At 45.6% G+C, this 27,393-nt stretch overlaps 2 protein-coding genes across 11 annotated transcripts in view; one reads left to right on the top strand and one right to left on the bottom strand.

Moving 5' to 3' along the window:
- Window positions 1–2,131, top strand: part of LOC309521712 (semaphorin-3F-like) — a 32,810-nt gene extending 30,679 nt beyond the window's left edge. For all 4 annotated transcript variants that reach the window (XM_082204426.1, XM_082204428.1, XM_082204427.1 and 1 more), the window contains exon 18: window positions 51–2,131. In XM_082204426.1, coding sequence (XP_082060552.1) covers window positions 51–515 — 465 coding nt within the window. In that variant the 3' untranslated portion in view covers window positions 516–2,131. The remainder of the gene's footprint in view (window positions 1–50) is intronic.
- KDM5C (lysine demethylase 5C) lies at window positions 956–26,411 on the bottom strand. Of its 7 annotated transcripts, none has more exons than XM_082204419.1 (28): window positions 25,376–26,411; window positions 22,513–22,590; window positions 21,495–21,617; window positions 21,038–21,208; window positions 20,604–20,738; window positions 18,076–18,144; window positions 17,543–17,666; window positions 17,273–17,454; window positions 16,729–16,887; window positions 16,393–16,512; window positions 16,028–16,186; window positions 15,718–15,899; window positions 14,963–15,125; window positions 14,755–14,874; window positions 14,365–14,559; window positions 14,083–14,264; window positions 12,751–12,875; window positions 12,163–12,310; window positions 11,795–11,891; window positions 11,283–11,641; window positions 10,981–11,119; window positions 10,707–10,886; window positions 10,471–10,611; window positions 9,169–9,708; window positions 7,670–7,727; window positions 7,267–7,466; window positions 5,258–5,461; window positions 956–5,140 (listed from the first exon to the last, which is right to left on the bottom strand). In XM_082204419.1, the coding sequence occupies exons 1-28, from the start codon at window positions 25,892–25,894 to the stop codon at window positions 5,132–5,134; spliced, it is 4,881 nt and encodes a 1,626-aa protein (XP_082060545.1). In that variant the 5' UTR covers window positions 25,895–26,411; the 3' UTR covers window positions 956–5,131. The 7 variants fall into 7 exon arrangements, with proteins under 7 accessions (XP_082060545.1, XP_082060546.1, XP_082060550.1 ...); XM_082204420.1 differs by having other exon boundaries at window positions 9,169–9,705; window positions 25,376–26,410; XM_082204424.1 differs by having other exon boundaries at window positions 9,169–9,705; window positions 20,604–20,735; window positions 25,376–26,410.
- Between the last annotated feature and the right edge of the window lie 982 nt (window positions 26,412–27,393).

The raw sequence follows: 27,393 nt of genomic DNA, 5'->3' as shown, positions 1-27,393 counted from the left end.
GAGAAAATTTAAATCCCTTCAGTTACCTCACTTTCTTCTGCCCTTTGCAGCTGCCCCGTGATCGTGTGTTGCTGCGCACGCCCCAGGGTGTGCTTTTAGGCCCAGTGACACCGGCTGATGGTGGACTCTACCAGTGCATAGGCACAGAGAACAGATTCCGCCACACACTGCGCCGTCTTCGTTTGCACGTACTTCCACATGCCTTGCTGGAGGGGGCCATCACCCAGGAGGCCCCTGCTCTTGGCATTTGCGAGAGCTACTGGCGACAGCTCAACAAAGGCCAGGATACACGGCGTAGTCGGAGCGGCCGCCAGTCCCACACTGGACCTAGTTTGTGGGACTCGGAACAGCAAAGCAGCTGGTACAGAGCCACCCAGCACTCTCTGAACTGGACCAGAAGTAGTCCCCAGCACTCCCAAAGAAGCAGCAGCATCAACAACAGCAGTAGCCGCCGCCGCCAGCACCACCACCGCTCCAAGCTATGGACAGGCCACCATTCCCCTCCTCGGAGTTGAGCTTCATGGGAGGGGAAAGAGCGGGGAGAGGATTTGAACCCACGTTCTCTGGCGTGAGAGAATGACATTCCAAGGGACTCTTTGTAAGAGATGGGTGGATACAGAGACGGGGGAAACCTCTCTCCTCCTGAAACTGAGGGGACAGCACTGATGCTAATCGTGTGTGTTGTGTTGTGTGTCCAGGCTAATTCCAAGGTTTTGCAGGACCAAGGCTCACTGGCTTTTCCCACAGCTGTAGATATATGACCAGTGCAGATTCCAGGGGCTTTGGTTTTAGAGTCTATTTTTTACAATGCTCATTCACTCCCACCCACCTACCACCCCCCACCCCCCGCTAACATGACAAACTGTTTTTCCTACTGTGATAGGAAAATGGTGGGGCTTCCTTCAACATTAACCTCGTGGTTTATTATCCCTCTGTTACAGGAGCAGACTGCAGAGAATAAAAATGCCAGTTTATTTTCTAAACAAAATGCAGAGGGCCATGGTGAATTTCTGAAAGTAACAACATTCCTGCACAGTGATCCTAAAATTATATTTAAAATGTAGTTGTAATGCCCCATCCAGTTAGATCAAAGACCTACCGAGAATGGGAGGGGTCAACACCAGAGAAGGATAAAAAACATGTTATTAAGCTGACTTTTACCTTGGCTACAACACAGGTATAAAACTGACCCTTACCCTTGAAGGGAAGTAATCAACAGACAGATCTATCCTAGGTTTTGTCTGGTCTCTGGCCAAATAAGCAAATACAGTTAATTTGCATGAGTGGGAAGACCAATTGCTCTGTATATTTCAATATCCAACTTAGGAAAATACTTTTATTAAGTGAACCAAAATGTTATAAAGGTTTCAAATTCTTTAGAATGCTTCTTCAGGTAAACAAAAGCAGGGAGGGGAGAATTGGCTAGTGCTGAAACCGTGGAGACTACATTTAGTCAGAATCGTAAGATGGAATGTGGGAGGATGTAGCAGACATTCAAATGAAACACTGCTAGGTAATTTGCAGGTTTCATCCATCATGTGTGCCTTTTCTCCCAGCAGCCACAGATGCAACCTGAAACCTGCAACTATAGAATTTTATTTAATGTGCTTTATATACCGCTTAATCATCAAAACCTCATTGAATCATGGAACTGTTGCATTGGGAGCGTTCCCAAAGTCATCTAGTCCAACCCCCTCCAATGAAGGAATCTCAGCTAGATCATACGGTTCTTTGCCTTGGCAATGGTTCCCGCAAACACTGTTGGTCACCAGCAGAATGGGTGAATTTATGCCTTTTGCAATCCTTGGTGGATTGACTGGGCTCTCATTTCCTCTTAATAGTCTGGGGGAACAAGTCATCAGGCTCAAGTCTCTCATTTTAATGTCTGCCACCTCCTTCTACATGCCACCATAAGACTGACAAATGCTGACGCCCACAGTCCCCCCTGCAGCCCCCTGCTTTGCTTGCCATCTAGCCTGATGAGAGCGTTCTGGATAACAATTTTGTGAGAGTTTGGTTGGGTTAAGTTGTTGCTCTAATGTGAAGTTTGGAATTTTTCTTATAAGACAAGGCTACTTTTGCTTATTATTATTTTTTTTGAGTCCTGTATAAAATGCTTGTTGAACTGAAATGCAGTAGCAGGCTTTGGACTGCAGGTTATTCAGATGATTGGAGTTCTCCAGCTTTTCTGTTTTGCCTACAGCAGGAAAGACACCCTTTTACATGTTCTGTGTGTGCAGACTCCTCCTCCCCAAGGTAGGGGAACTGCCTTATGCCTCAGTTGTAGGAGGGTTCTGCCTACACCCCTGCAGCCCCACCTTCAAGTGCTGGACCAAGGAAGAAGGGTAAGGGGGAAAACCTAGCAATGGTGCTACAAAGGCTCCAGAAGGACATGTATCCAGCTCAAGAACCAAAGGTCTCCCTGATGGATCAAGCCCCATCTAGTTCAACATTGTGTTTTGCAGAAGCTGCTGGAAACAATAGCCATCTTACCATTCCCCCCCCCCCGCCAAAAAAATCTGGTGTTTTGGCACATGTAATTTCCATTAAGCTTCTATTGTTGATGGGTAGCAATAGCTCTGCCCTCCACACATTTATGTAATCCTTTTTAAAAGCCATCAAAGCTTGGTGCTATTATTATAACAACTAAAAGCACATTGTGTAGGGTAGTTACACATAGCATAAAATAGTATACACCTCTGTGGAGGCCCCTTTTGAAGCTTTGCCCTGACTCCTTGGAATTTCACCATTTTGAACAAGTTGGTGTTATTTGCAGAACTTGGCTACTTACTATTCCCTGCCTATAGTTTGATTAAAAATATTACATAGCATCAATTCTAAGAGGGACACTTAAAACACTACTGGCTGCTCTTCTCCATTGTGAAAACTACTCAATCACATCTACCCTTTGCTTCTCCCTGCTTTATAGCCAGTTACTGGTCCATGGGAAAATTCTTCCTCTCATCTCTCACAGCAAAGCTTTCCTACGAAGCTATGGGGAGGGACAGTCAAAAGCATTCTGGAATCCCAAGCATCTAATGCTGATTGGTCTTAGCTCAGGGTTCGAGACACTGAATTCCAGAGATGTTAAGGAGGCAAGACTTCCTCCATATTGATTCATCACCAAGAAGGCCAGTCCTATGTAGACTTAAGTATCTTAGTCTTAAATAATGCTTTCTACCAGTTTACCTGGGGAAATGCCTTTCTAATTTCCTGGATGTTTAAAAACCCTGTTATTCCACTGCCTGCCTTCAGCTCCTCTCCAAAAAAAGGAAAAAATTAATTTTCCTGTTTTACACAAAATATCAATGATTTAATATTGGAGGAAAAATGCCTTGGTTAAAGTGCCATGCAGCCCAGCCCAGCTGATGTTAATTTTTTATTTGACAATTCAGTTCTGAAATATCATCCTTTCTCACCTCTCTTTAACATAGCTTTTCAGGTGCACTCGCTGTTAAGTCTCAAAGATCATCTGACACAGAGAAATCTATTAACCTGACTCTTTCTGTCTTTGTTCTGTCATCTACTGCTCCTTCTACTTCTCTGGGCTTTTTGGGGGGTGGCAGGGCTTCTGAAGTATTAAAAAAAGTTTTAAATATTCATTTTCAGAGCCATAACAATTTGCCCCTCAAATTCCTTCTTTGTGTCTTATTGGCAACGTATGTAGGTTTGGCCTAAAGGACTCTCTTTTCTTGGTGATGTGCAATTCACTACTGGAGGGAGAGCAGGGCTTGCTACAGCTAGAGTATGGGAAACTTTCTGTCAGGAACCATGTGCCAATGATGGGCCAGGCTGCTGCCAAAAGTGGGCAACCTTTTTCTCTATTTTCCTGTCACCCACTTCTCCCTAGAGAGTGGACTGCTACGGAAAGGGACAGATTACATTTGCCACAGGACTGAACTGATCAATTGTGGAATTTTCCGCCCCCCCCTCCTTCTCCTCTTCTGGTAGGTTCCCCACCATCACCAGCAGTATGGGATTAGGCTGACAGCTACATACGGCCCTTGGGCTGCAGGTTCCCCACTCTGGCTCTACAGTGACTATTAGGCACCTGGAAGAATCATATCACACTATTTTTTACTGAAAACTAGGGTGCCAGAACTCAGAATTTCAAAAGGAGAAAGCAGCTAATCAGGGCTTCTCAGTGCTGCCCAGCCACCCTCCTACATAGCAGGAAGTTACAAGACAGGAGCAGTCACTAGACCTGTGCATGCCTACATTTTACATGACAACTGCTAAAAGCACCCCTGGCGGATGAGGTGGCGCTCACCCCCAAAATCCAAGTAAGTTCATTAACCTCCAAAGTTTAATAATAATAAAAAATCATAATACAATAAAATAACACACCCCTCCCTACCCTCAACAGCCCACCCTCCCCTGCTGGAAAAAAGGAAAAACACTAAAAAGAGAAAGACAAAAGGACTTTAGTGTCAGAGCCTGAGGCAGCATGGGGCCCATGATTTGGGGTAGGAAGGTCAGGGTGGAGTAGAGGCTGGAGTGGAACGGGAAGATTCCTTGCCCCGTCCACCACCCTAAAGAACAAAGTGGTTACCCCAGTTCCTATAAAACCCAACAGGTACCAGGAGGAAGATAAGGGTGTTTGGGGAGAGCTGCCCCTCTGTGCAACAGGAGGCGCTGCCCCTGTTGTATCTAGGGAATGCTGGTACGAGGAGCAGGGCACTGCCCTTAAGAGGGCACCTGACTCCTTTTACTGCCAGAAGCAAGGAGCTGGGGATTTTCCCAGCACACACTGCTATCGCCACCCACAACAGGTCTCTGCAAGGCTCTAGTCCTTACAGCAACAGGGTGCACCCTGCTGCTTCCACCAAAGGGAACTGGTGGGTCCTGCATTTGGTGCCCATGGTGACCCCTGCAATGCCTCCCCCTGCCGAGGTATCAACAATACAAAAGGAGGAAAAGAAGAAAATGAAATATTACATCATCTGAAAATAGTTTGGTGCAGGGCCAGTGCTGAGTCCGGGTGGGGGAGGTTGTAGCCTCCAGCTTCTGGGACTAGGTGCCTCCCCCCCATGCAGAGTGCTAGTCAAACCAACAGGGTGACATGGGGCTGCCAGAGTCCCTTGCAGTGCAGTATAGTCCAGGAAGGGGAAATCCAGGCATCATGTAGCCGTCACAACTGCTAGGAAAAAGGAAGACAGTTACTACACATTAACTATTCGCCTGACTTAAAAAAACCAAACACCAAACCCCTGAGTGCCCCACTACTAGCTCAGAACATGCCCCATTCCACATTTACCCCAACTCCATTGTGGCTGCAATCTGTGCCTGCTGCAGGGGGAGCCCCACCCTGAGGCAGCGCTGGGTCTGCCCCCCGGATCTTCTTTGGCTCTAATTCCTCCTTGGGCAAGGGTGGGTAGTCGCCGCGCTCTGTCTTCCGCTTCCGCCTTCGCTCAGAGTCTCGGCCTCTCCCACGGGTGCCACGCCGCTCTGCTTGCTCCAGCTGAAAAGGAACAAACAAGAAAGCAGGGGCTGACAAATCCTGTTTTTTCTGATGCTTATGTGGGGTTATTACATAGTTTATGCCTCTTACAGATACACAGTGTAATATCCTAGCCTACTGCAAGCTTAGGGACACGGGTGGCGCTGTGGGTTAAACCACAGAGCCTAGGACTTGCCGATCAGAAGGTTGGCGGTTCGAATCTCCACGACGGGGTGAGCTCCTGTTGCTCGGTCCCTGCTCCTGCCAACCTAGCAGTTTCAAAGCACGGCAAAGGGCAAGTAGATAAATAGGTACCGCTCCGGCGGGAAGGTAAATGGTGTTTCTGTGCATTGCTCTGGTTCGCCATAAGCGGCTTAGTCATACTGGCCACATGACCCGGAAGCTGTATGCCGGCTCCCTTGGCCAATAAAGCGAGATGAGCGCTGTAACCCCAGAGTCGGTCATGACTGGACCTAATGGTCAGGGGTCCCTTTACCTTTTACTGCAAGCTTTGGCTTAATTTCATTTTTTTTACACCACAGATACAGATCTGTCATGAGGGCACTCATCTGTGCCTGCGAAGTTGCTGCAGCCAACTCACACAAGGCTTTGCAAAAGTATTCAAACTACAGTGGTGCCCCGCAAGACGAATGCCTCGCAAGCCGGAAAACCCACTAGACGAAGGGGTTTTCCATTTTGGAGGTGCTTCGCAAAACAAATTTCCTATGGGCTTGCTTCGCAAGACGAAAATGTCTTGCGAGTTCCTGCGTTTTTTTTCTCCTCCCCCCCCTTTTTCCCAAGCCGCTAAGCCGCTTATCAGCTGATCCACTAAGCCCGCTAAGCCGCTAATTGCGCTAATCCGCTAAGCCGCTAATGGGCTTGCTTTGCAAGACGAAAAAACCGCAAGACGAAGAGACTCGCGGAACGGATTCTTTTCGTCTTGCGAGGCACCACTGTATTCAGAAACCCAATATTGGGAAAATGTGAGAAATGTACAAAGTACAACAATGGGCAGGGTTGATTTCCTTGATGCCATATACAGAAAGACCAGGGTGCTCCAATTCTGCCCCTGTGTGACTTCCAGAGAATATCACAATTGCTGCAGTTACTGCAAAATGCAAAAAGGAAGAAAAAGAAAAAGGATGGATTCAAAGCTAATTCCAAGATAATCCTGTGCAGGTAATTCTAATGCCTACATAGTAATCAGTTGCTTCTACAATGCTGTTAACTTATGACTCAACCCCTCTGCACTGACCTGCATGATAAGCCCTTCCTCAGGCCCCTTCACACAGGTAATGCAACTACAGGCGCACTTATTCTACACCTGAAGTCTACCACTTTTTCTAATAAACCGCCTTCAGCTTTTCTGGATTCTAGATCTGCTCTCTGCTAGAGAGCAGGTTGGATAAAAGAAGCCATGTTAGGAAAACAAAGAATGTTGCTGTACTTTAAAGACACAACAAATATGACATTTTTAAAGGTTCCCCAAGGTATTTCATTGTATTTTTGTTTATTGATGTTAGCAGAGCACCTTTATTTGAAAGGCAGGATACAAATGTAACAATTTTTTTTAAAAAAGAATAACAGTCAGCTGCTCAGTTCATGAGCGACTCCAGCTTTGATAAGAGTCCCTTGAGGTATGAATCTATTCCTAATTCACTGACAAATGCCACATCCACGAGTCCTCCTCCAACACTCCTGTGATGAAGGAGGCCATAATGAATTCATGGCTAGTGAAAGAAGTCCCAACAAATAAGGAATCAGATCAGGATTTCTGATGATAATTAGAATATGCCCCCAGAGGGGGGGAAAGCATGGTCACTTACATCTAGCAGTTGGTGGAATTTGTCGAGCTGGGGAGCAGAAGCAGCCTGCAGCAGGCGCCAAATGCTCTGGCTCTCATCTAGCGTCACCTCCAGAAGATCTCCCTCCATTAGCAGCTCCTCCAGGGGTAGGCGAATGGCATCTGTCACCTCCAGTACAGGGCCCTGCAGCCGTGGCAGGTAAGAGCAGAGCGTCTCCAGGTCTGTGAGAGGGGCAGAAAGGCAACTGAGGAGAAGAGACAGCTAGAATCCTCTGCTGCACAACAGGGCTAGGACTAATTTCCCAAAGAATTGCTAAACCAGGCAGACACCAAAGGTGCCTAAAAATAAGTGGAACACTCAACTACAAACTTCCTAAATTCTAAGTAGGGAAGCTGGCAAAATAAGGGCTTTACTAGAGAAATACCTGAGGCACAGGAGCCATTCTTTTCTGGAGCTGTGGAGTCTCCGTTCTCCAAGGAAACCTGGTTGAGGAAAAAAGATGTGTGATGAAATGGACTTCCAAGTCACAAATGCAGTTTCTGCATAGGAACTAATGTAGCTCTGCAGAGAGATTCACTTGAGATCATGGTTGTCAAGGCAAGGCAATTCAAAAGATGTATATTACATCACACTTTGTCATGTTCAAACCTTTGAGAGACAGAGTGGCTAAACTGGGGTGATGGATTGGAATGCTCAGCTGTTTAAGGAACAAAGCAGTTGGCAAACCAGCTTTTGAGGGAAGAAAGTGGTAGGTTTGGGTGAGGCTGAAATCTCACACACAGTCTGAGGACTGTGAGGAGGTCCCAGGACATGAAACAGCTGCGGAAAGGGGGGTTCATAATAGGCAATACAATGAGAGACCTGTAGAAAGTGTCAGGAGAAAAAGGCTTGCAGAAATGCAGAGAAAACTAGGAATTGAGGCAAGGGACTAATCAAGAAAAGCAGAAAAGGACACTGAATGAACTTTCCAGTGCTTAAGGCTCTCTCTGCTGCATACTAAGTGAGGGAGAGAGAGAAGAATGCTGGAGGTGGTGGTCCAGAAAGAGGGTGGCTAAAACCAAGTGGGACAAACTAGACAGTGGCCTGAAGAACCAATGGGTGATGGACGTGGGGCAAAATAACACACAGTGTTTGGCGATAGGACAACTGCACATTAATAACAGGAAGTGGGCAGGCAGGGGTGTATAAGGGCTAGATGCAGGAAAATTCTGGCAGCAGTGGCTCCTCCTGTTATTATAGCAGTGTGGCAAGGGAGATGAAGGCCAAGCAATAGGGGTGGGAGATGAATTTCACATATTGATCTGAATCAAATAATTATTTGGTTTCCAGAACAGATGAAAAGATTTAAGATTCAGAAGCTGGAAAAGAATTGTATTTTTCCAAGTGGTTCCATTCTGTTGCATATTAATGGTTCCAGCACTTCTTTTTGTAAAAAAGAAAGATTATTGTTCCTCCTTATCTCCCTCCCTACAGTATCTTTTTGTAATTTACATTTTTTTTTAAGCCAAAATTACCAAATTCTTCGAAGGCCCCAAATACAGTAAAGTGTATTCAGAATTCTGCCAGTAGGCGTGGGCACTAACAAATGTACAACAAAAGAAGTTCCTTATTGCAAAGGCTGGAAGGATGAACACCCACCATCCACTGACTGCACAACTGTACGAAGATTTCACTGCTCTTTCTACAATGGAACATGTGAGTTATAACCATCAGTCTCATTTAGATACCTATTTGGACAGAAAATCTATACATTTACTTTTTATTGTTATTGCTAAGCTGACGTTTCTACAAAATAAGAACATTCTGCCACTGGAAAGCAAACACACCTATATGAAAGACCTACATGCACCACACTTACGCTCCCAATCCAGACTTGACTAGTTAGCACTAAAAACCAACCCATCTCGCCCTGTACTCACTTACCTTGGTCTGTTCATTACAGCTGCTCTCTTTGAGAGCACCTGCCTCCTTGGCCGAATCTCCAACCAGTCGCTGCCGCAGCCCCGCCAGACGCTCCAAGGCAGCTGCTACATCTGAGGAGGCTAGGAGCTGGCGGGCACGGTCCTGCCATGTAATGGCTCGCTCTGTCAAGCACTGTAGAGCTTCTCCCTCAGGCAGTCGCACAGGAAGCTTTTGCAGGGCTACAAGCAGAGCCAGGATCGTCTCCAGGCGGGGCCGGCGAGAGCGCTGGCAGAGTGGGCAGAGGAATTTTGCTTCCCATTCCCACCATGCAGGAGAGGGGCGGGGGTTGCCAAGGCGGGGCCAAGCCACACAGGTGGTGTGGAACCAGTCCTGACACAGTTCACACTGCAGCATAGCAGGGCTTGGAGGCTGGGAACATACACAGTACTGGCCCCCAGGAGGACTGTGCGTTGATGGCACAGGCTTCTGGGCATTTGACTGACGTAGGCGTAGGATCCCCGCTTTCTCCTTCTGCTCGCCTTCTTTGAAGGCCAAGATCTGCTGGCACAAGGTTACATAGTCGTGATTACACAGAAGTAAAAACTTAAGCAGAATCCCATTCTCCTCACTAGAACCTAATTTCCCCTTCTCCAAACAAGGTGCTACTAGATTAGTGATGGGAAATCTGTGGTCCTCCAGATGTTGCTGCACTATCTGGTTGGGCATTTATAGGAGCTGGAAGGTTACAGCTACCCCATCTCTGAACTAAAGCAAGTTATTGTTGTTAGCCGCCCTGAGCCCGGCTTCGGCTGGGGAGGGCGGGATATAAATAAAATTTATTATTATTATTATTATTATTAGCAGAAATCCAGACATGCTACCCATTTCCCAGATTCTTCAGTACTCATCTACAAAAGCACGTCCACCATATCAATTTTTATATTTCAATAGCAATGCAGTCCTACTTGCTTTCAGAATCATTAAATTTTGAATATGGACCTCAGCAATATCTAAAGCATTGCTATGATTTTATTGAATTGTATCAATCATTTTGAAGAATTTGTTGTTTGCTTTATTCATGTGTTACTGTGTTTGATAGTATAGTGATTGCAGTGTCTGTTGTTTTTTAATGCTATTGTGATGACTGTGAGCTGCTTTGAGCTCAGAAATATTAGATCAAATCAAATCCATCACCATTGCAGGTGAAGGTATGAGAAACAATCCTGCCAACCTGGGGCCAGTTCAGAACCAACACCTCTCATAGGAGAAAAGGCCCCAGATCCCATTCATAATACAAACAGCCCTCTCAAGCCAGCCACTCACAACGGAGCCAGGGTCCCTGAGGTCTTGTGCTGAGAGGCCCAGACTTTCTGTATCAGATTTGTATAGGCCTGGTTCCTTCTCCCGCTGCCACTTGGTGCGTTTGACACTGTCCGAGTCGGCATCAGCACATGGGCACAGCACCTGGGAGAAAGAGGCGAGGGATGAAGCCTTTGATTCAAGAGGTCAGGCCCTAGAATGGCATCCACCCATCTCACATGCACAACGCCATCACTAACCTCAAGTAACGTGTAACAGGAATTCTTTTTGAGGAAGGTTTTGGAAGCCTTTTCCCGCCAGGAATGTGCAGTAGCCACTTGCACTTCTAAGTGACGCAGTTCCTCCAGACGCACCGGCAAATCCCTACCCACAGCTACAAGCCCCTCCAGGTCATCCAGGCAAGGATAATGATCCCCATTCTGTAAAGAGGTTATAGTACATATTGAAGAGGTTACTGTGTGATTCTGGGGCCTTTACAGCAAAGTTACCCAAATCCTCAGGGCTACAGCACACCTGGATCTCCTCAACATCAGCAATCCAAGCCTGTGCCTTAGAAAGAGCCTCCTTGAGTGACAGGATATTGGGCAGGTGCACTGGGATGTTCTCTGCCTCTTTGATGATGGCCTCTAGTGTAGCTGGTGGGTGCTTCTGCCTGCAAGTGATGGGGAGGGAAGTCATCAGACAAGGATTTTCATGGGCATGTTTTGGCACATACACAAATAACTAAGTTCTGTTGAGGTGAACCCTCCCAACAAGAGCTGTGGATACCCAGGCATCTGAACTCTTCCCTGTCAACAATGGTGCTTAAACCTCACCTGGCCTCCAGGCACATCTGGGCTTTTTCCTCCCAACGCTGGGCAATAGTGAGTAACTCCTGTAGTTCAGCCATGGCTTTGTCCACAGCAAGGCTAGGTGCAACCCCACAACCAGAGGTGATGAGTGCTCTCATAACAGATAGAGTGACTTTATCTTGGGGTGAACGCAGAGTCTGCTTGACCTCCTCCAGCCAGACAGCCTGTTGCACCTGTCTCTCCAGTAGCTCCATCTCTGGCACCTCCACCCCTAGGCATGTTCCCTGAGCCAGCAGTCTGTGCAGCTCTGGGGAGTTGCCTGGGAGATCCTGTAGAGCTTCCTGAACCTCAGCTTGGAAAGCTTCCACCTTCTCCAACACACCCTAGAATATGATACACATCATCAAGTCAGACAGATTCCTTTACAGTCACTCAATGTTTCACCTAGAAAGCAACACCAGTCATCAGTGTTCCCAGTGGAGCACAATGTATCTCCAGTTGTGGCAGGGGCCACAATACACCACCAATTATCCCACCTGGACTTCTTTGATTTGGTGCATGACACAAGGCAAGTTGCTCATTTGCTCTAGGAAAACACGTAATTCTTCCACTGTCATATGGACTGATGGTTCCCTGTAAGAGCAAGCAGGAAAAAGGACAGAATGCACTTAGCAGCTATAAAGAGAGAAATACAACAAAACTTGATCCCACAGAAAACTACTGAAGAAAACAGCCCCCTCACCAATACCGTACGATGAAAACAAAGAAGAGTGTCCCTGCAGAAGAGGCATCCTGGAAAACGGACTGCCTCAGCCCAATGGACATATAAAGCTGGATGCAAGACTATGCCATCCACACTTTATATTGTTGTATATAAAACTCATTATCTGCAGTCTTCACTCACCCAGTTTCTTGGCTGCTTATCAGACCCAGGGCCTCTGAGACACACTTCTCTGCTTCACTCAAGCAGCTTTTGAGTCGATGAAGGAGCTCATTCTCAGGGAACTTCCTCTCACGCGCCTCGGACTCTAGGGCACGCAATTCCTCCAAGGCTGCAAAAGCAGACACACTCCATAAAGTTCAGAGCCAATTACACCTCTTCAGCTACACCTCCTGCTATCAACCTCAGGAACCCAGGTCAGAAAAAAGCCCATGAGTTGCCAAAAGCTTTCCAATGATTGTGGGAGTCTTGTCTCTCAATCAGTGAGTGACACATTACCTGATTCCCAGCTCCATCACTCTCATTCTGAATTTTATGTTTGAGTTCCTACTACCGTGTCCCACTTGTCACAGCTTTTCTCACATTCTGCTTAACAAAAGGAAGCCCTAATGCTTACAACAAGGGTGCATACTTTCTGCTCACATCATACCTCAGCCTGTATGCAGGGCCTTGGGGGATAATTGCACACGTCCCCACTGAGACCACAGAAATTAACCTTATTCGTTAGAAGACACCAGTGCCTTAAGAAATAAGAAGCCCAAGGTCACTTACTTCTTTTGCGTCCATCTTCAACTTCCAAAGCAATTCGAACCTTGTTGGCCCACATGTCAAAGCACTCAGCTCGAACCTTCAGCTTGTGTAACATGGCTGGGAGCTCATCCAGAGTGTACCGATACCTGAATGGAGGAGAAAAAAAGAAGGGATCAGTCTGATCTCAAAATCAGAGCAAAGCCCACAAAAGTCCATTCATCAACCCTCAAATCATACCTAACAACCTGTACTGAAACTATTATTTTCTCCTCTCACAAAGCAACACACCATCTTTTTAAGACTTTGAACGCACTTACATTTATTTTAGTGTCAATCTTCCCATCACTTTCACTGTGTCGTAGTTACTAAAGTGGCTGGGGAAATTCAGCCAGATGGGTGGGGTATAAATAATAAATTATTATTATAAATTATTATTATTACTACTAATGGCTACTGCTTATCACTTCCAAGTTAGCATCTCTGAAAAAGTGAAACCTTCAGCATTCCTATTCTGCAACCTTTTTACAAACAATAGGTTTATAGGAGCACTTCAGAGCACTCTTAACATAGTAATAAGGTATCCTCCAAACTTCCACATGCAATCCTGAAATGTTAGGCAGGCACAGATGTGCCATTATCTTGCAATGTTCTCAACAAGTTTCCCAAGCCCACCCACCCCTTTTTCCCAGGGTGTCTCCCAACCCCAACATCTGAGTCAGGGTACCAAGATGCTGCCGTGTGGACTACTGAGGTAAACACATCACTCCTAGAACAGTTGTGACTGTTGTCAATTTTGTGTGCTAGACAGATGGCTGCTTATGTTAATTTTGTTTTTGAATGAAGTGTGACAGTCATGACGATTTCACCTATATAGAAGCTGAGCCTAGTAACACTTCAGGAGTCATAAACCATACATTTCCCTGTGTCCAACTCAGCACCTCTCCTCTAAAGTGACACTAAGAAAACAGTCTTAAGATCTTAGCTGCTTTTTTAAAAAAAGCAGTGTCACATGTTTCCAATGCTATAATACTCAAATCACCTAGTTCAGGCCTTCAGCACTGAAAGGGCAAGTTAGCCAGATGTAGGGAAACAAATACAAATAAGGGGTGGAGACAAAGAACTTGTTCAAAATAACTCATTTACATGTCTTGCATTTACATGTCTTTTTGCTCTGGCTGGTTAAATTACCTGATTTCTTCTTTTCATGTGCTTTTAAACTGATGTTTTGTTGCTTTTATGTAATTTTTTGTTTTGGTTTTTGGTTACGCACTGCTTAGAGCTTTTTAGAAGCCTAAATTTGTTTATAAATGCATTTAAATGAACAAACAAAGCAGTCTACTTCTTTCTGCCCACCTGAGGTACTGCTTGCTGCTGGGGCACTTGCAGAGGTCATTGATGTGGTAGAGGCAGACAAGACAATCTGGACAATCATAGCAAGCTAGTGCTGACAAGAAGCATGTTGTCTTGCACTTGTCACATTGGCGCTCATCATCTGGGAGCAGCTCAAAGGCCTCCCGCTCTGCCTCCGTGATACCCTGGGGTGGGAAGAAACAATGATCAACTGCTCAGGCATCCACAGCTATCATACAATTGTTCCCTGACCCTGCATCATATACCCATCATATTTCCCTGCACCTTGTCAAGAAGAGCCTTGCGCAATTTGCGCTCCTCTTGCACCAGAATAAACATCTCTTTGTGCACAGCAGCTGCCAAGTTCAGGTCCAGCTTCTCAGGGCAAGCAGCCATCTTACAGATAAGCTCCTCATGTGAGAACACACAATATCGACGGAGGCGGCGGTAGTGCTCAATGCACTGGCGACCAGCTGGCAACTAAGAAGAAAAAGAAAGAAGTCCATTCGTCAATACAACTGAGGATCTCTGGCTCCCAGGATTGTCAGGTGAACCTTACATACGCCACAGTCATAAACTGCAACCCACGTTCATCACCCTGAAGTCCTGCTTTGGTAGCCCACCACACTCTTTCTTACAAGAAAAATATTCTAAAAATGCAGAAATATGACTCACCCAGTCAGCAGTACAGAAGTTTACTGCTTCAGCAAAGTTATAGCCCTGGTTGAAACCACTGTGGTAGGCTCTAGGGAAGGTAATGACAAACTCTCCAGCACACTGGTTGGTTCGGACAACCTGCAGAAGCATACAGGGGGAAGCAATGAGAACAGGGCAGTGCAAGGGAGACACACATACATGCTACTTAGACAGATAGATTACTCACTGGGACCCCATGAGCCATGAGTGTGTTGGGGTTCATGAGCGTCACCAACTGGTGCAACAAGTCTGGTTGACTCTCAAACAGTTCTGGGGTCAGCTTCTTCATGACATCTTCCAGATGTTCAGCAGCAAATGATGGGACCCCATACCAGGTTTTGGGCTCACCCCTGAAAAAGAAATTGAGTCAGGAAGTGCTGCTTTCAGCTATCCCTAAAATACGGGAGAAGGCAGCCTGAGCATCCACTGATTTGCAGCCTCAAAATGCCCCCTCAAGACATATGGTTACTGAAGTGTATAGAAAGAGGCAAATTTTATTTCAGACAAATTTTGTCTCCCAAACTGGTTCACATCAAGGTTCAAAAACAGGTGGTAGTGAAGGAAGTCAGAAAAAGAGAGGAAAACTGACGGAGCAACAAAAGAAAGCGTGCTCGCTGCACTGCTTATCTTAAAGGCTTATTATTTAAAGACTATATAATGTGAGCTCCATTATAGCAGAATTCTTTCTGGGGTCCTCTAAATTCCATGCAAAGTGCCATGAAAGCGGACTTGTGTTCACTGTTTTCTCTTTCATCTGTCTTTCTATTTAGAGTTAATAAAAATAACATAAAATATTCCTTCACCCTTATTTGTGATTTTTAAATTTTTACTCTTTGTAATAGTGACTTTCTTACTTCCCACTTGGGCTGCCTTTAGAGAAGCCTTGCACTCGACAACAAATCCAGCCTCCATGGCCCCTCCCCTCCCCTCCCCACGTCTTACCAGTGGAGGTAGTTAATAGAATAACTCCAATGATCCTCGATGTGCCAGCAGAAAGCAGAGAACACCATGCCCACGTAGAGCCATGGAACCTTCATGCCCGAAATATCAGCATTTATGTGGCATAGCACCGATTGCTTCAGCACTGGCATCACATTGAGGTTCCAGCCGCTAGCTGCATACTCCTGCAATCACATGTAGAGAGCTAAGGAAGAGGGTAAGGCTAGTAGTACAATGTAAGCCTCAAGTTACAAAGGGTGAGGGGCTGAAGATATGTAGGCAAGAGGACGTCTGCCTTCAATAGGGTACACACCGCTTCCTCTGGAGAGAGCTGCCTTTTGCCATCATTGATGGGGAAGCCACTTCCAAATTCCTTGGAATGGATATCAGCCCCATACTCCACTGTTACATCTTCTTCAATGCTGTTTACTAAGCGCCAGAACTCCTTTTCCACCAGCTCTGTTGGCACCATCTGGGAAAAGAAGCAGAGGAAGAAGTCAAGAATACAGACCCCACATTTTTAAACTCAAGACACTAGAAACTGCATGGCACAATCTGCAAAAGAACATGATACTGTGTTCCCTGCTTCCAGCACCCAGCATATTCCACAACCTTCCCAGAAATAAGTTGGTCCTACTAGCCCATGGCCTAGCCTACAGTGAGGGTACTGTGACTCACATGGACAGGCATATTGAAATAGTCTGCCTTGAAAGAATCTGCCATCTCGCCAAAGCTCTGTAGTGTGTACTCTCGAGTGGCCTGCTCAAACCCAAAAGCCTCTGGGGGGCGCTTGCATTCCTATGGAAGAACAAAGACAGAAAAAAATAAGTAAAAGGATTCAGACATGGCCACTGCCCCCTCCCACCAAATTACCAATGATGATCAGGTTAGCAGTAGATTCATAATTATTTTTTAATCAAAACCAGACCCGTTTAGATCAGGCATCTTCACATCTAGACGTGCAAGAAATGTTCCACTGTGCCTGCTATCACGAGGCAGAAAGGGACCCCTTACCGCCATGACACATTTAGGACACCTCCAGACGCCTTTTGGAATTTCAGGTAAGGGGGGCAATAGGCAGAAGATGTGGTAGTTGTCATCACAGCCATCACATAACAAGAGCTTGTCATCCTCATCTCCCCGTGCACAGATACGACAAACAAAAGACTCAATCTGGAAGAAAATGGAGCAAACCCTAAGCACTCATATAAGAATCAAGAACATGTGTCTGCTAAACCCTATCAATGGTGTTTCTTTGAAAGCAGCCATCACTGCATGTTCCAAAGGAAGGTACAGGACGGTGATTCAGCTACTGAATACAAGCAGGCAAAGTGTGACTGTGATCTCCCTGCAACCAGCATCTATTAGTCAGTCTTGATCCATCCCATCACAGATAAAAAGGAAAATGAGATCCTGAGACCTTGAACAAGAGAGAGGAGGTAACCCACTCTAGATGCCCTCCTCCGCCAACAAAGGATACTTAATGCAAAGGCAGGATATAGAGGGGCAAATGGAGGGACCTGACTAATGAGTAGCAAACACAGAAGATTCCACTTACAAACTGAGTGTTGTGGTTGCGACGCAGGCGCATTGTCATCTTGGTGCAAGGTTCTGGACTGTGCCTCAGCTCCTCCTTCATGTTTGCATAGCGTCGGGGTGATGCGGGCTCCAGCTTAGTCTCCGGAACAGGGGCCTCCTCTTTCACTATCACTGTTGGTGGGCACTCAGGCATCTCCTTGTCTATATTTGGGGAGAAAAAACCTTAGGAATGGAGAGGGCCGACTCTGCCTCCGGCTTTTCAAATGCAGGGCTAGCTCACAATTCCCACCTTTCTTGCGCATATTCTTGTCCTTTGCCACAAGCCCCAAACCAAGCATTTTAGGCCCAGCACCATAAATCTGCAGTTTCTTCAGTTCTGGATTCTTCTCAATGTCTTCCTCTGTTGGCTCTGGCTGCAAGGAAGGTGTAATTAGAAAGGGGATAACTATATAAGGTTACCAGCCTTAAACGGTGTCACAAACACTCAAAGAAACAAGCAGCAAAGGAAAGCAACAGTAGAAGATAGACTGGGGAGAAGAACTGTTGCATAGGGAGAACTGGATAATGCAAGGATAGTGCTAAGCTGTGACTGAGCTCCTGGAGCAGAACCTCACATTGTGCAACGGAATTCTTGATTACATACATCCCTGATGTGAAACATGCCATACTGCAACATAAACAAAAGTCAAGAGTGTATTATGGGAGATTTAGTCTCCTTAGGCTGTATTTCTCATTTTATGTGGTCTATGGACTTCCAGCCATGAAGCAGGATAAGTAAGAGTAAGAGAGAGGCAGGAGAGATGGACAGAACAGGAACTGTACCCATGCTTGAGGCGCTCGCTCAGGTAACAGAGCTGGGGCGCTGGGAGGCTCAAGGCACGATTCGGATTCCTGTAGGAGGGCGACAAAATGAGTGGGGAGTAGGGATCAACAACAGGGCTGCAGGAATTTTAATGAAGGGAGTAGTACTGGATTGTAATGAAGGAGATGGTTGTCTGGTCTACGACTTCTTTTTCTTGAACATCTAGAAATCAAAGGAATTAAGGTGCCTTACAACTGAAAGCCATCTGCTACAATGGAGCTACAACTGGTTAGGCTTTACTCTCCCCTGGAATTCCTCAAGAATTTCAGGGTAGTCATGGTGGGGGAAGGGGCAAGAAGAAAAGGGGAGGAAAACTATTTTTGGCTCATTTTACTGATGGGGAATCAAGAGGGGAACTATTCAGCAACACAGCAAAGCTTAAAACGTGGGAAGGGAGAAATAATCCTGAAATTTTAATTCTTACCACCACCCCTCATCCTCTATAGACACCCAAGGCACCTTAATATAGATTAGCTAGCCCTTCACACCTTTAAACCATGCTGTCACCCTAGTTCTTTCAGAGTTTTGAGAGTAGGAAAATGTGGGTTCTGAGCTATCCTTTCACTGTAAACAGACAAAGTGGGGATTCTAATCCATATTCATGATGAAGACCATGGAATCATGAGGTTATTTCAGATTAATTCATGCCAAAGATTTAACCTTGTTTGCGAGACATACCCCAATAAATTTCCATGCTCCTAAAGATGAAGAACTCCCAACCCCTTTACTATTATCGGTTGTGTCTTTCATTTTATAACTGAAAATGAAATATATGAGGCTACACTCCAATTGCACACTATTAACCACAAGACTCATGTCCCTGCCAACCCTGAGAGAAGTTCTTAAAAGGTTGGGCCAAGGACATCCAAAATGTTGTTTGCTCTTCATGATCCTGCTCACCCGCTGAGATATGGCAGAAAGGTCTTGCTCCATGTTCCACCACTGCCTAAAGCAGGGACGGGGAACTCCCAACTTCTGAACCAGATACAGAACTCAGTGGAACTCCTTCAGGCTCGCTAGTTCCACTCCCACCTATCAGCTGTTCAGCAGGGAATGGCTGAGAGGGGAAAATGCTTTGGTGTTGTGCAAAGTGTGCAAACGCAGATCCTTTCTTTGTAAGAAGATCAGCCAAGAGGTAGTCTTGTGTTCCTGGCAAATATGCAAAAAGCATCTGTACATACTGCAACTGAATGCATGAAATGAGGCTTTGAATAGCTGCAAAGCAGGGCCTGAAGTTTAGCGATGCATTGAGGTTTTCTGCATTCTTCGTCTGGTATTATAGGGTATTTTTTGTTTTTTGTGTGCTTTTTGCAGTCAGGATAAAGGGTTTTGAAGAACTTTTTTTTACACTTTTAAAAACAAACTAGAAATTGTGAAACTAGAGCAGATTTACTAAGAATTAAACATACATCTCTGTTTCCATGGGAAATAGCTTTTCATGTGTGTCTGTTTGAATATGACTGTGTGGTCTGGCTCCATCCACTTTTGGGGCTGGTGCCCCCCCCACCCGCTACTGGAATGCAGCTGACAACTTCCCACTGGGGTAATATGGTTTTTCACCTATGAGTTTTCCCTACCTCTGGAAAAAAGGATAGCAAGTGGCTATGCAGGACAGGGCTCCCTCAAGTTGCAGCACCCATACTCTGGAATGCTCTCTCTTGTGAGTCTGCTCTACCCCTTCCCTCTACTGAAAGACAGCCTCTTTAGACAGGCCTTCATCTTGGAATAATCTGCACTCCACAAACCAGCATATTTTTATCCAACTCTTAATGACATGGTGTCTGCTGTTCTCTTATTGAATCTTTATCATATTTTAGTTATTTTATTGCATGCCACTTTCAAAGAAGCTGCTGCAAAGCAGCTTATGTATTTTAATTAATAAAAATGCATAAACACACCTGTCCCTTGAACGTGCTCTAAACAACTAGATTCAACATTTACACATACTGTACTATACAGGTACAAGAATAGCAAGATTTTGCTTTCTTAAAACCAACCAACCAACAACAAAAAACAAAAACATTTTTTTTAAAAAACCCAAAACTACATTCCAATAAACCTTTAGTGGTTCTCAGCTGACTAAGGCTTAAACCTATATTGTTAGCTCATAAAGATGAAGCACGCACACAAAAATGTGAGGCAATATCCCTTCTATAGAAAAGAACACCCACGTTTGTAAACTCTCATCTACTTGGTCTTATCACCATTCCTTTCTCTTCCTGCCATAGAAATTTAAAATCACTGAGCTTGTTCCTTCCAAAAGCAATGCTTTGTCCCAGAAGAGCCAAAGACAAACATTTCCAGTCTTTAAGACCTGTGAGGACAAGACTTCTTTATGTGGGAGGGATGCACCCCAGCAGGTCTAGGAAGAAACAAGGCTTTCTGCAGAGTCAGGGAGATACATGTGTGTAACAGCCCTGGGAGTTAGTGACTGGCCCAACCCAGAACAAAAATTGTAATTAGGGCTGAAGGTGTGTCTTATACTCACCTCCTGCTGCAGACGCTTGGCCCGGCGCCCATAGCTGTTGAACTTGGATGGCTGAACCGATTGGCGCAATGGGATGCTGTGTGGCTTATACTCCTTGTCTTTCTCTTCGTTGTCAAATGGATGGGTATTGCACTGCTGGGGGAGAGTAGAATTAGCACCAAACAGACCTAATGACTACACCGACCCCATCACTAGGAATCAGATAGCAAGTGCTTAATCCAGCTCTCCCACAAGAGCAAGAGACTAACACAAGGGAGCACATGACATCTTTGTGCAGCTCAAATCTCTGCCTTCCTGCCTACAAAAAAATCATTTTCCAGAACAGAATAGTTCCCAAGGGGAATGCATTCATGAGGTTCCAATCTTTCCTATAAGCATCTAAAATAAGAAGGAAATGGCAAGCGCAATGAGGTTTTAAGAGATCTGCTACTCACCACCAGGTTGGCACCGGACTGGTACATTTCATAAGGGTAGATTATGCGCTCATAGTGGGAGCGAAGAAGGGATCCAATGTTCTTCCCCGATGGATAGGAAAGGCGTTGAGCCACTCGTGCCCACCGCCGATCCTTGCAGATGGCTTCATATCCACCTTCCTCCATCACAATCTGGAATACAAAAATATTGAGAAATACTATTCCTCCCAAGCTTGGCTAATTTCACACAATCATACACAAAAGGAATGCATATTCCAGTATCATACTTGGTTTTTCCTATCCCTGTCTCCAAATCACGATCCACAGCAACCCAAGGCTGAGCCCTGGCAGTCCCTTCACCAAACCAGTAATGAAATCCATCCATTCTACCATCCCTTTTAAACTTTACATATTATCTCCCATCTCTGTTTTTAAGGAATAGCTTATTTTCAATGGAGGAATTTAGTTTCCAACTTACTTTGCTGAGGCTGTACAAGTCAAGGATTCGCCTCTCTACATTGGGGATTTTCAGTGCAGAACCTTGGATTTCCCAAAACTTTGCAATCTGGTCTAAATAGTTCAGCTTCACTCTGGTCTGTGCCTGGCAATAGGGACATGACAAACTGCAGTCAGCTTTTCTCATATCAATGACTTACATTAGTTTCCGACTAATCATGGAAGCTTTCAATCACCAATTACTGACCTCTAACATATTTTCATGGTGCCATGATGAAATCAGTTTTGTAGATAGCAGACACACTCATTGAACTGGGCTTAGACATGTGCACTATAGTAATATTTCAACTTTTCTCATCTATATAGCTAAGACTTTAAACTTTGACTACTTCACTCCAAAAAGGAAGCTAGAGTGCTAGGTCACCATCTCACACCTTAACTCCCTACAGCACAATCCTATGTAAGTAATTCTCAGTGCCTCCAACAGGGCTTAACAAGTACATTTAGGATTGCAGCCTCAGAATGTTCACTTATTTCACCAAGTACAACTCAAGCTGCAATCCTATACACATTTAAGTGGGAGAAAGACTCACTGAATTCAGTGGGGCTTTCTTCTGAGTAGACATGTATAGGATTGTACCATCTTGCCAGTACCTTATGCACATAAATCGTTTGAAAAGTACAAGAGAAGAAAGAACAAGAGCAGAGAATCACAGATACTCTAATTAAAGCAATGAAGATGTGGGGAAACCCTTAAAATAAATTGTAATACAATTACTACAATACAAACAAATATACTACATACAAAATTGACAGCCATTAAACCCAGAAATCCCACAATTTCTCATTATCCTCCAGGATGCTCTCATATTTCTCAAATTATATTAATTTTGCTGCAATTGATTAAAGGCTGCTCCTGATAACCTTTTCCAGTACCAAAAAACAAGAAGGCACGGCATCTGTCTTAGCTAGCCTATTCATTCTATCAAAAATGTGCAAGGAACCTTACAGTTCTCTGTCTCTACACTTGCAAGACTCACCTCTAGTTCATTGAGCCTCTGTATTCGTGGGGTAAACCGGAAGTTATCCACTTCCACAGCAAAGGGAGGCTGCCAGTCCTAAGAATGAGAGGGAAAGATGGTGTGGTTAGGATCCCAATGCTCTGTGTGCACACATGTAAATCTTTTAAATCTAAACAGCAAGAGATTCCAGTACTTTTGCTCACAACACACCACCATGAACAAGGATTAAGCTAAATATCTACGTGCCTTGAAACTCAGAAAGTAGTCTCACAGGATCCCATTTGATTTTAAGCTTAGACTGCATGATAGTTAGATTAAAAACAGGAAAACTTTGGCAGAAGGGGGAATACCCTTGATGTAACAACAAAACAGCCCCCCATACACAAGAGAGATCAAGCAGAGACACAGCTGACACATGAAAGAGGCCTAGCTTTCCACATGGATGCCTCCTAGTGAAGCATGAATGCATTAGGCAGTGTAAAGTGGTGCGCATGTGTATGTCTTCATCTTGACCATTTATACAGATAGAAGCACAGGACATCATCCGTGTCTCTTTCACCCATTAGCAATATTCTTCCCCAAGGCACCAGACATACAGGAACTGGACTATGCTGATGCTGATACACAGGCACTTCAAGGGTGGGGCAACTGCTTATGGTCATCAAATGCCAGACATAAAGACAAGGGAAGGCCTGTGAAGGAGTGTGTGTGTGTGTGTGTGTGTGTGTGAGAGAGAGAGAGAGAGAGAGAGAGAGAGAGACAGACAGACAGACAGAGACAGAGAGATTCCAGGTCTCATAAGAAAAGTGGGCCAAATTGATGGTCACACATTTTAATTTCGATCAGCTTGAACAGCCACCAGGATTTGTGTCCCCCCCCTCTTTCCGATATGATTCATATAAATATGGGCTGTTTCCTGGACTTGTGGCAGCAAAGAATAGTATTTTATTGGTTTCTAACAGCATAACTCAACTAAAAAAAAAAAAAAAACAAACTTAAGAGGCAGGCTAAGTTGGAAAATTCCTGTTTTCTCAGTTGTAAGGCATTTTATCACATTGCTGATTTCTAGTGAAATGCTTGCTTAAGGAATAAAGCAGATCTACAATGCCATACATTCTACTAAATTTTAGCACACACAAAAAATCATAACAAAGATATCAAACAGTAATGCCTCATAAAATTCCAAAACCTAAAAATGGAAGAGGAAAACCAAACATGCTAACAAGACAACTCTTAGGCACCATTGTCCAGACTCACACTATCCAGGTTCCCATCCTACATCAAGCTTGACTACAGCAGAAACAGTTGATATGGAGGACACTGACTAGTTTGAACTACAGCATATACCTCTCTAGAAACAAATGTGGAACAAACCACTTGTTCAAAATGTTCCATTTTACCTTTACAAAAAAGCTATTCACTGGACAGACTAAAAACCACAATAGCTTCTCAATGAAGAAGAGAAAGAAGGGTGGGTGGAGTTGTTTCAATAGCTTAAGTGGGACCAGAGGGCAAGAAATGCTAAAACAGATGGGACACACCTACCTGAATTCCATTTCACCATCTCTTCTGGTCCCACAGAAGAATCAAAACTCTATGCAATGCTCCATTTGATACAATCTCTGCTAGAAAAGCAGCATTGCTCTAATAATACTTACTAGCCTTTCCCTCTACTGCTTCTTAGACAAAGTTTATATCACTTGGACATTACAGAAATGATTTCTGTTTTGGGGTTTGAAATCTTAGGCTATGACCAGTTCCCCTGCATCAAAATAATACAACAGGGAAAGAACTAAATAACATACATGCAAATCAATAATATAAGCTTAACCTCATCACTGTTGAATGAAACTGTTAGCTGTAGTGCAGTTTACAGCTGAGGCCCAGCAAGGGAAAAACTAAGAAATTCATGAGACACCATAATGTAGAAATAATCATGAAGTAATAGAAGCAGGAGATAACCCAATCTACAACTTCTACAACTTTGCAAAAGAGCAAGCTCTACATCAAAACACACATTTCACCACATCTTGACAACTCAATCAGAAACTGAAGCCTCTTCCAAGCCCACAAAAATATGACAGAGGTTGATACAAATACTATGAAGACAGAGAATCAACATTCTTCCAAACAAAGCCAATCACTCCATCAACTTGCTCATCTATTCAGCATCCATTCACTGATTATGTCACAAGTGATGCTCCAATGTGAATGCAGATGGCTCAGCTCCCAAACAGCATGCTGGGCATCACTGCCTCTAGCATCCACAGATGCTACGTATCCATTCTTATTATCATGCCAAGACAAGCATCCCAAAGACTAAAAACACCTAATGTGGTGATCTCCAGATATTGTTGGACTACAACTCCAATCATCCTTGATCTTAGGCCACTCTGGTTGGTGCTGATGGGAACTGGAGTTCAACAACCTCTGTTGGGCACTGGGTTGGCTCCCACTGCTATGACTTGCTAGAAGAACCCAAATATTTCAAACCCACCAAGGCCATACATCTTCCACACCACACTCTACTCCTTCCATAACTATGACAGCTCTCAATAATTCCTTTCAGGAGCTACAACAGCCCCATACATCCTTAAAGTCATGTTATCCACACCCAAGCCCTGTCACTGGTGCTTCTTGAAACTGAACTCTCTCACCCACTGAAAGGGGAGCACCCCAGTACAATTCCCACTCAATCTACTCCACATGCTCACTGGCAGACACTAGCCCAACGGCCCTCACCTGCTCGAAGCACCTGCCTGTCGCACACCAAGAACCTGCTGCTCCAAATTCCGCATGCCCACCGGCAGGCACGGGCTACTCCGAAATCCACAGGCGCCCCCCAACTCGTGCCCCCTTGCCCACAGTATTCCATACTTACGGCAGGAGGGCGGATCTTGCAGATGCCGCTCTTCTCTGCGATGGGCCGGATTTTCGCAATGTAACCTAGTGGGTCGCTGAATTCAGCCCAGCTGGGCTCAAAGACGGGACACTCGGGCGGCGGCAAGAAATCCTCCGGGGGCAACGGGGGTTCGGCTTCCCCTGCCCAGGCCGGGCCACGCTCCACCCACTCGCCTTGCTCTGCCCCCCACAGCCCCCGGTCCGCCTGGTCCGCCCCTCTGGGAGCCCGAAGAGCTCGATCTCCCCGGGGACCCCCATCCCCTTGCTCAGCCTTGTCGCCCCTGGGAGCCCCTCGCTCCCCCTTGGCAGCCCGCTCGGCCTTCTCTGACCTGGGACCACGCTCCCCACAATCCCCGTGCTCCCAACTCTCGCCTGAAGGGCCTCTCTCCGCCCTCGAACCCCGCACCCCTCGCTCCCCTTTCTCCTCGCGAGGCGCCCAGTCTCCCGGGCCTTGGTCTCCCGCCTCGGTCTGCTCCCCCAGCTCCTCCCGGGACTCCATGCCCCCCGCCCGCTCCTCCCTCCCGGGGCCCCTCAGGGGGCCATACCCGGCCCCTCCCCCTCACTTGAGCCGCAGGCCTGACTGAAGAGGGTTAACTAGGCCGCTCGGCCGTAGCGGTTCCCCGGGGTCGCCGCTCCCCTTAGCCTTGCTCCCGCCTCCTCTCCGGGGTCTCCCTGGTGCCTCTCCGGGCCCGGTGCCGCTCTCACAGCCCTCCCTTCCCGGACTCAGGGCCTGCCGGGTCCCCTCGGCCTGGCAGCCGCCGCCATCTTGGACTTTCTCAATACCCTCCGCTGAGGCTGTGCCATCAACAACAAAGCGTCTCCCTCCGCCACTCTCCTCAGGTACGAAAGGAGCCTCCCCCAAATGTCGCCGCGCTCCTCTAAAATGACCTATCTCGTGCAGGAACCCCTATCCAAACGGCGCAGCTAAGTGCGTTGAGTTACGCCGGGAGCTCCAGAAGCAAAAGAAAGCAGAAGAAAAAGTCCCTCAGGGCCAAGGCGGAAGGATTCAACCAGCAGGGGAATGTGGTTGCTGGAACTCCTTGCGCACGTTTAAAGGGCCGCATCGCGCCTGCGCCAGAGAACAGAAAACAGGAAGAGGGGGGAGGACGGTCGAGTGGGCGTGGCAAGTGTTAGCCCCACCCATTCAGTTGTCAGAGCAGCCTGAACCTCACAGCTGGTTCAATTCAGTTCAGTTTCTATCAGCAGGATCATTAGCTGCATATTGTTGACAGATTACCTCATGCGGACTCCTTTAGGCGTATATGCGATGCGTTTAGGAACAAGGCCAAGTCAAACTTTTGACTCCCGATTCTTTGCAATCTATTGTTCAAATATATCTTGGTCCAGCAGCTGCCTTTTCCATTTTAATTGCAGTCCATCCAACAGGGTTCAGCAGAGCTTCTTCATCGCACACAGGGCAAGGCAATCTTGTCCCTAAGAGAATTGCTATAATATAGAAGTTTATTTCTTGGAGCTTGACAATGCTGGAGGACAATGCGGGTGGCGACAAGCAGGGTAGTAACTAAGATGTTGGCATGTTGCTGCTGTATCCTGGTTTGATAATTTCAGAAAAGTATTCTATTAGATGTTCCTTTCTACACTCATAATGTCTACAAGGGTGTGTTGCATACTGCTTGTGGAACAGGCCAATGCTTATCACTGATGCAATCCATCCTTGTTTTTTTTTCTTTTTTCTTTTTTTAAGATTACATGGAAATAGTGAAGTTATCAGGGGTCCTTTGCCAAATAGCAGTGGGCAAGGAAAATTACCAAATGCCTAAAGTAACTGGGGTCTCAAACAGGTAAGAGACCTTCTAAAAATAGATTAGGGAAAATAACTTAGGATTCTGCCTATATCATATATGATATAGAGTGGCTGGGAAAACCCAGCCAGTTGGGCAGAGTATAAATAATAAAATGATTATAATGATTATTAATGCTCATTTTTGTGGCTATACCACTTCAAGAACACAAGTATATATATTTTTTTCATTTTTT

The sequence above is a fragment of the Podarcis vaucheri genome (genome assembly GCF_965113315.1).
Source record: "Podarcis vaucheri genome assembly, chromosome: 17".
In the NCBI taxonomy this organism is placed as follows: Eukaryota; Metazoa; Chordata; class Lepidosauria; order Squamata; family Lacertidae; genus Podarcis; species Podarcis vaucheri.
This window is presented reverse-complemented; position numbering and strand designations above follow the sequence as displayed.